The 8977-nt window shown below is 38.0% G+C and overlaps 1 protein-coding gene across 4 annotated transcripts; it reads right to left on the reverse strand.

The window, feature by feature from the left end:
• Nucleotides 1–117: 117 nt before the first annotated feature.
• Nucleotides 118–8208, reverse strand: LOC115954778 (putative pentatricopeptide repeat-containing protein At1g09680). Of its 4 annotated transcripts, XM_031072711.1 has the most exons (4): nt 7659–7936; nt 5919–7570; nt 1211–1336; nt 118–630 (listed from the first exon to the last, which is right to left on the reverse strand). In XM_031072711.1, the coding sequence occupies exons 1-2, from the start codon at nt 7832–7834 to the stop codon at nt 6328–6330; spliced, it is 1419 nt and encodes a 472-aa protein (XP_030928571.1). In that variant the 5' UTR covers nt 7835–7936; the 3' UTR covers nt 118–630; nt 1211–1336; nt 5919–6327. The 4 variants fall into 4 exon arrangements, with proteins under 4 accessions (XP_030928571.1, XP_030928569.1, XP_030928568.1 ...); XM_031072709.1 differs by having other exon boundaries at nt 118–671; nt 5919–8208; XM_031072708.1 differs by having other exon boundaries at nt 119–630; nt 5919–8208.
• Between the last annotated feature and the right edge of the window lie 769 nt (nt 8209–8977).

Below are 8977 nucleotides of genomic sequence, written 5' to 3' on the forward strand. Positions count from 1 at the left end.
GACCTTGAAATTTTAGAGCTACTGCTATTTATGGGGTTGGCCTTCTGCTTGTTTCATAACCAGTTTGAATCTTTGATCATAAGCCATTGTTTCATCTTACATCACCTGATTTACATTTGCATATATTGAGAACGAAATATGATATGTTGATGGGATGCTAAGATATGGGAATGACAATATAAATATAAAATGACTTTTAAATGTTTGCTATTGCAATTAAGTCAAACGTGTTGATAACATCAATCCAATCTATTTGATGTATCAAACGGCTTATGAAAACCAGGGAAGCCGTAGACATGGCTCAATTTTTGCCAGACTGATATGCTTTGACGTGCAATTGGACAATCTTGGGTCAAACACTCGGTCGTCAGACATCATCAATACAGATTTATTTTTTGGTGGTTCCCTGGAGAGCATGTGAGCAGAGGGCGGGGTGGGGTTTTGAACCCCATCCTAGAAGCTTCGTCAAATGAGGCTCTCTTTTTGAAAACTCGTATTGTATTACTCATCCCTCAAGCATCCAAAACTTGAAATCAATGAGAATAAAACAAAATTCTGGGGTTATGCACTAAATTTCTTGTGTGCTCTCAACCGATCAAGCTCATTTTCTCCCACTAGTATCTCCTTTACCTACACAATTTGAAGGTTGGCATTCAGTGTCAACAATGCTCCTTCAGTTAATGTATCAGATATGCTTAGGAAATGAGTAATTTGGGTTAAAGCATAAATGTATGGCAGAAAAGAAACGAGATGAAAGTCCATATCAGCAATTTTGTGCTCATAAAACTCATTTAGGTTTATCAATAGACAAGATGAAACAAGAAGTACAACTTGTCTTCATTCCAGGGCATACTCATTCAATTAACTCTTCCATATTGCCCTTTGACCTATCCTGGAATTCCCAAACAGACTTATTGGTCTTGTTGTAAAGAGATAACACATTTTGAAAGAAAACGGTTTTAGTAAATCAGGGGATTATTTTCTTTTTCGTTTTCCTTTTTGACCAGTAAGTGATATTTATTATATTTCAATCAAGCTGATTCTTATGAAATCATTTTATGAAAAGCCAGAGAATGTTCCCCAATTGTGCTGAAGTTCATGCAAATGAAAACCTGCAAGTGGAATGTAGGTTTGAGGGAGGATATGCTAATGATGCATTACAGATGATAAACTGACAAAAGTATATAATCTTTGGTGCATACTGACAGACCTTTACTCTCTGCAGATAGGATCTTTTGAACATTCGACTCATCTTGATCAATTGTTGTTGCTGATATGTCAAGGATAGAACATCATGTGGAAGGTCCAAGTTTTTATAATTTACCAAACTCATGAACTGGAGCAAAGAAAAAACAAGAAGAATTATGGTCAAAGGATATAGAATTGATCAATGAATTTATTTTTATGACATCAACTACATCAAATTATCAATTACAGCAGGATTGTGGCAGAAGGAAAGTTGAAAATTTTATGTCAGTTAAACTTTTTATTTTTTTGATAGGTATTAGATATTTTCATTAAAAAAGGTACGTTCACAATGATGAACACAAAGTACTAGAAACAAATACAAACAAATCAAATAGAAATAGAATGCACGAAATCAGAAATGGAAATACATTGTGTAAAACCCCATATTCGAGACCACCCAAACAAAGTCTCAACTAGCAAAGACTTCAAAAAATTAGTAGATTTCTCAACATCCTCAAAGGTGCGGGTATTTTTGATTCCCTCCAAATTAGCCACATCAAACAGGTTGGAACTATATTCCAGACCGAAGAAGGGTGTAACCCCAAATAATTCTCCCATGCAAAAAGAAGAGAAACAACCGTCCTTAGTATCACCCACTGCAAACCAAACATCAAAAACACTTCACTCCATAAGGTGTGTGCGAACATGCAATGAAGTAAAAGATGATCCATTGTTTCTCCATTGCAACGGCACAAGCAACACCAATTAACCAAAGACAAGTTCCATTTTACAAGGTTGTCAATAGTAAGGATACTATCTCGAGCTGCAGTCCATAAAAAGAAAGACACTCTTTTAGGTATCTTACTACTCCAAATTCATTTCCACGGGAAAGGAAAGGTAGGAGTAGATAAGGAATTATAGAAAGAGTGCACATCAAAAACACCATTCGGGGTTAACTTCCAAAACAAACTATCAGTCCCCTTTCCCCTAGGTATTTTGGAATAAATAAGCTTGTAAAAAGCAAACACTCTCTCCTCCTCCCAATCATCAGGAGCCCTGTGGAATTGAATATTTTGACTCCTACTACCACCATCTTAGGAGCCCTGTGGAATTGAATATTCTGACTCTTACTACCACCATTTGGTGAAATACTAATCAACTCAGAAATCCAAGCTTCTTTACCTATAGCATGAGAGAAAAGATCAGGGTAAAGATCCGGAATGTGCCCACACCAAAGATCATACCAAAATTGAATACGAAGACCCTCTTCCGCCACATACAACACATGACCAAAGAAACTCTCAATACCTTTCCTAATATTCTTCCACATTCCACATCCCTGAGCACATCTACTAACTCTAGTGCACCAACCTCCACTAGACTCCCCATACTTGGTAGCTACAACCTAACGCCATAAATGATTGGTTTCACTTCCGAAACGCCATAACCATTTTCCAACTAGGGCTTGATTAAACAAACCAAACCTCTTTCTCCCCAAACCTCCTACTTCAACTAGCTAACACACTTATTCCAAGCAGCAAGTGGATATTTGAAAGCTTCCTCAGAACTCCCCACAGGAAATTTCTCTGGATCCTTTCTAATCTATCTGCCATAGTTGGAGGGATAGTAAACAAAGATAAGAAATCGGTGGGAAGGCTTGAAAGGGTACTTTTCAATAAAGTTAATCTACCCCCTTGCGACAAATATAAATGTTTTCAACTAGAAAACTTCTTCTTTATTTTTTCTATAATAGGATTCCAAATTGATGGATCCTTAAAATGAGCTCCAAGAGGCATACCCAAGTAAATCATGGGTAGCCTACTAACATTGCAACCTAAGACACTAGCCAGAGTATCCAAACTCCCTACCAACTCCACTAGAACAATCTCACTCTTACCAATATTAACTTTCAAGCCTGTGATAGCCTCAAAGAAAATCATCTCCATCCGAATATATAAAAGTTGTTCCCTAGTTGCATCACAAAAAAGGATAGTGTCAACAGCAAAAAGAAGATGAGAAATATGCAAACATCCTTGTGAATGGGAATGGGAATTCTCTTGAAAACCCCTAAGAAAGCCTCCTTCTTCTGTTCTTTTCAACAGCCTACTCAAAACTTCCATCACCAACAGGAAAAGGAGAGGAGACAAAGAGTCCCCTTGGTGAAGGTCCCGAGTACTACCAAAAAAACCCACTGGAGAGCCATTAACAAGAACTGAAAATTGGACCATAGAAACACAAAACTTCATCCACCTCTGCCACTTCTCTCCAAAACCCATCCTCTCCATGAGATAAAACAAAGCATTCCAATTCACGTGATCATAAGCCTTCTCAATATCCAACTTGACAATCACACTTGGAATTCCACTCTTCATTCTACCATCCAAACATTCATTAGTAATGAGAATGGAATCAAGAATTTGTCTCCCTCCAATAAAAGAATTATGAGAATTAGAAATAAGTTTATACAAAACACAATGAAGCCTATGTGCCAACACTTTTGATAGCACAAACTACCCACAAGGCTAATAGTACAAAAGTCCTTAATGTTAATAGCATTGGTCTTCTTAGGAATCAGACATAAGAAAGTGGCATTAAGAGATTTTTCAAAGATGCAAGTTCTATTGAAAATCCACAAAAAAAGCCATAACATCTTCTTCTACCACACTCCAACACGTTGGGAAAAACCCTGTAGCAAAACCATCTGGCCCAAGTGCCTTATCACCTTCAACTTCCTTTAAAACTGAAAGAATCTCCTCCTTATCGAACTCCCTCTCTAAAGATAGCCTCTCAAATTCATCCAAGCAAGCAAACTCCAGGACAATAATGGTAGGTCTCCAAGATTCAGGCTCTTGATATAGATTCTTATAAAATTTCACTACTTGAGCTTGAACCTCCCTGTCATCCTCATAAAGCACACTCTCAACCTCCACTCCCCTAATTTGATTGGTTCGCCTGTGTGAGTTAGCCAACCTATGGAAAAACCGAGTATTATTATCCCCCTCTTTTATGAACAAGGCCTTGGATTTTTGCCTCCGAGAAATTTCCTCCAAAGAAGCTAAATGCTCGATGTCAACTTTGATCACAGTTCTTCTAGATCTATCTTCTAGAGACAAAACTTGTAGCTCTTCTCTCATATCAAGTTCCAACAACTTAGTCAAAAGACATTTTTTCCTAAAAGCCACATCCCCAAACACATGCTTATTCCAATGCTTCAAATCACCTTTCAAAGCCTTCAATTTACAAGCTAAAACATAACTTGGAGGCCCCACAAAGTGATAACCCCTCCAACATTGCTGAACTCGATCCACAAAACCCTCCACTTTCAACCACATATTTTCAAATTTAAAAGCACTCTTCCCCCTCAACATACCTCTTGCCTCCACTAAAATAGGCCAATGATTTGACACCACCCAAGGAAGAGACTTCTGTGTCACATCCAAAAAATGATCCTCCCAATCAGCTGAAATCAGAGCCCTATCAATTCTGGACATGGAAGGATTATTAGAATTAGGAAACCAGGTGTAATAACCTCCCTCCAAAGCCAGATAAACTAGATTGTGTTTTGAAATAAAGTTGGAGAATTTAAACATGGTTGAGCTAAAAGAGTTACAACCAAGCCTCTCTACTAGATATCTGATGATGTTAAAATCACCAATCAAACACCAAGCCGAACTCCACTGCAATCTCATAGAATAAGTTCCACCCACATATCATTCCTAGCAATGTCATCAAATGGACCGTACACTCCCAAATACACCCATTCAAAACCGTCTACGATTCCCTTCAACAAAACAGAAACAGAAAATCTACCAACAAAAAAATCAACTTTCTCAAACAACCTCCTATCCCATGCCAACCAAATACCCCTAGCAAATGTGAATTGCATCCAAAAGGACCAAAACTGCCCAATCTACAAATGGGCTGCCCCATAAACTTTTCACAACGGTAGAGTTTGTACCGTTCAATTTGGTTTCCTGTAAACAAATAACATCACCCTTCCACTCCTTAAGAAAAATTTTCACCCCTCTTATGAAAATTATTTAAACCCCACATACTAGGATAGGATTTTTAAATTCATGGATACTGATTTGAGCCCAACCCAATGGATTTCAAACTCCCTTTAGAGTTTGTACCAGCCTTCCTATCATAATTAATGGAAGAGACTAAACTCCTTAATGTTCTCATACCTTTCTTACTTTTGTTCCCTGTCCTACTAATGAGAGGATTTAGAAGTACCCAATTTCCTTTAAAACCATGTCAGCCATGAAGCTTTAAATAATTAATATATTTATTTTATAAGAAAAATTATGAGACTAAAATTAAAAGGGAAAAGTAACAAGTCATATGTTTGTCAGACTAGAACAACTTAAAAATCAAGTTACCTAGTGCTCTATTGGTTAAAATTCTAGCGAACCAAGGGATTTTTGAGGGTGTCTCAGTCCTAGTTCAGGAACTCTCTGAGCATCTATGTTCGTGCCTATTTCAATGACAACCCCCAAGTTCTTGTATACATAATCTAAAAGCCATTTGACTTGAGGTGCCACATAAATATCATCATCTCTGTAGCACAAATCAATTAGCAAGCAAGATCCATGTAATTGCATATAGTCATTTACTGATTATATCTGTCAATTCTCATATATATATGCCTTGCCTTCTATTATACAAGGAATGAAGATGCTTAGAACATGAAAGTGAGATGTAGCTTCTAGGATGTATACACAACAAACCTGAGAGTGTTTAGAGAAAGTCTTCTCCATCTCAGAAAATTTTGAGACAATGATCAAATCTCTCAAAGTGCTTCTGGTCATACATAGAATAAAAAACACATCAAGAAATTATCAAGATAGTGTCTTTGGCTCAAAAGGAAACGTTGCCTTATTTTGATGATACAGCCAAATGAAAGCAACTCTCTGTTCCTGTTTCAAAATCTGTCAGAGAGCTGCAACCATGTCCATGACTGAAAACCATATCTACGATGGCAATCATCTTAAGTCTCTCTATTCATTTTTGTTCTCTTAGCAGATGGAAAGTAAAGAAATCATCTGAGTCTCCCATGTTCATGTTCCAGACTGGCCTTCACCAGTCTATTGAGCCAACTAGCCTTGATACTTGTAATTTTTCCAAGAGATACGGTAATCATCTCCTTTGGCGATCCTTTAAAGTTTTATTGATTTCATTAACTATTGAAGTATAAGAAGCGTAATCTGAAATAAGGCCTTTTTCACTTCGTAATTTATCAAAATGCTCTGGGTTTCCATTCTTGCAATGCCCTTCTAACAAAATGTTGTATGTAATATCATCTGGAACCACCCCCAAATTAAGCATAGCATCTAAGAGCATATTTGCATTTTTCATCTGCCCTAGCTTACAAAGGCCATTCATAAGTACATTATATGTTACAACACCTGGAACATGGCCATCACTCTGAATTTCTTTAAGCAACTTAAAAGCCATTTTAACATCACCCTTCTTACAAAAACCATCCATGACCATGGTATATGTTGCATCATCAGGTTTCATACCAGCACTCAACATCTCCGTCATTGTTCTTTCTGCATCAACAACTCTTCCTTCCCTACACAGCCCTGAAATAAGAGCTGTGAAAGCCACATTATCAAGTTCAATCCCTTCATCACTCATTCTCTTCCTAATCTTTAAGGCTGATTCTAAATCTCCTTCCTTGCAATTCCCATCAATAAGAATAGTGTATGTGATCATGTCAGGCTTCAATCCCCTCGCACTCATCTCATCAACAAGGTTCCTCACTTCTTTCAAATCTCCAATCTTGAAATGTCCATTGATGAGTGTATTATACGTAATCAAATCAGGTTTCACACCTTTCCCCAACATTTGCTGATAAATTTCCATAGCCAGATCAATTCTCCCATTCTTACATTGCCCATCAATCAATGTCGTGAAAGTAACATCATTTGGAACCAACCCCCTCTCACACATTTCATCGAACAACCTATTTGCATCATCCACGCTACCCTCCTTACACGACCCGTGAATCAAAACACTGTAAGTAAAAACATCAGGATGCATTTTACTCTCCTCCATAACCCTTTTCAACCTAAACCCCTCCTTTAAATCCCCACACTTACAATACCCATTAATCAAAGTATTGAAACTAACAACCGTGGGACGCAAACCCCACTTCGGAATTTCCTCAAACACAAGCTGGGCTTCCCTAATTTTACCCTCTTTACACAATTTATGCATCAAAACATTGAAGTTACACACATTTGGTGGATACCCACAATCCAAAACCTCCATATAAAACGCACAAGCCGATGAGGCTGTCTTCGACTTCATCATCTTATCAAGCAAAGACCCACACCCTCGAAATGGGACTCGAAAATTATGCTTCCTAACCAATCTAAAGCACTGAATAGCATCAGAAACAAAACCATTATCCGTATACGCAATCATCAAAGCATCAAACACAGAATCGGAGTAATGGGTACCTTTGGTTTCGACGAGGGAAGCAAAAACAGAGCAAGCCGAGTCCTTGCCTTTCCGAGAGACAAGGAAGTGGAGGAGTGACTGAGCTTGAGGAAACATGTTGTGGGAGCAGAGGAAGTGGGCCATGGTGCAATAGGAATGGAGGGTGTGGCGGAAAGTGGGGTGAGAAGAGAGGCATTGGAAGAAGGAGAGGAGAGAGTGTGGAGAGAGAGAGTAGGGGTTGTGGTTGATGAGGTTGATAACATGTTGGGGTGTGAGAGAAGTGAGGAGGTTTCTGAGAGAGGAGTGGTGGAGTGGCTTGGTTTTGGAGTTGAGAATGGCTTTAGAGATTGCTGAGAGTACAGGGTCTTCTTGGTGAGGTGATGGTGGAGGAGTGTACTTGTACCAGGCTGAAGATGAAGAGAAGGAGTGGTGTGTTGTTCTTGAGAGCTTGAGGGTGGTCATGCCTTTGCTTTTCATTCTGATAGTAGTTATCTCTCGCTCTCCCCTCTGTTTTGAACGAAAGAATATTTCTAAACGTTTTAATAAGAGGGAAAAAACAAGAAAAGAAAGAAGAAGAAGAGGGAATATATGGCCTACAACAGGGTGAATATGCAAACCTTGGCCAAATTGGATTATTACCATATAAAATGACACGTGAGATTGTGAGTTTTGGGGTTCACGGGAAAGTGATGGTTTACTAATTACAGTCCGATGAGTCGGATATTAATATAATATCAAATTGCGGGCAAAGTTATGGCAAAAGGTGATTGTAGAACCAAAAATAAAATAAAATATAGGTTAGTTTGGAATCAACACCCAAAAAAGAAAACTTAGGTATCAATCAGCACGTCCGCCAAGTGTCCTCTCTACCTGTAATCGTGGTTGGCCATGAGATTTCATATATGATATATCACTTAAAACAATTTTAACTGATGAAAAATGAATAATTCATAGCTGTTAGTTGTACATTGTCTTCAATACATTTTCAGGCTTTGAAAGTTTTTGACTTGATAATACCTGGTGCAGGGCCTGAATTTTGCCATGCATATTCTACCATCTGTTGAAAGGGGCCTCTGCTGTATGCCATTGGCTGTAACCATAATAAAAATCTTGAGCCAAATTGGATTGCCATATAATCAAATATCTGTTCTTGATTTATCTCAATTATTTTGGTTAATTCAATATTTTATTTGAACATTACTTTTGAATATCTCTCTGTATTTCTATGCCTGGCTCCAACATGTAAAGTTAACCAGGTAACTTAAAATGTTTGACAAAGTTAATTATTTTTGGTGAGCTATTAAATTGCTGAATAGTAGTGTTTAAGGACACTGGAGGC

The sequence above is a fragment of the Quercus lobata genome, chromosome 8 (assembly GCF_001633185.2).
Source record: "Quercus lobata isolate SW786 chromosome 8, ValleyOak3.0 Primary Assembly, whole genome shotgun sequence".
Lineage (NCBI taxonomy): Eukaryota > Viridiplantae > Streptophyta > Magnoliopsida > Fagales > Fagaceae > Quercus > Quercus lobata.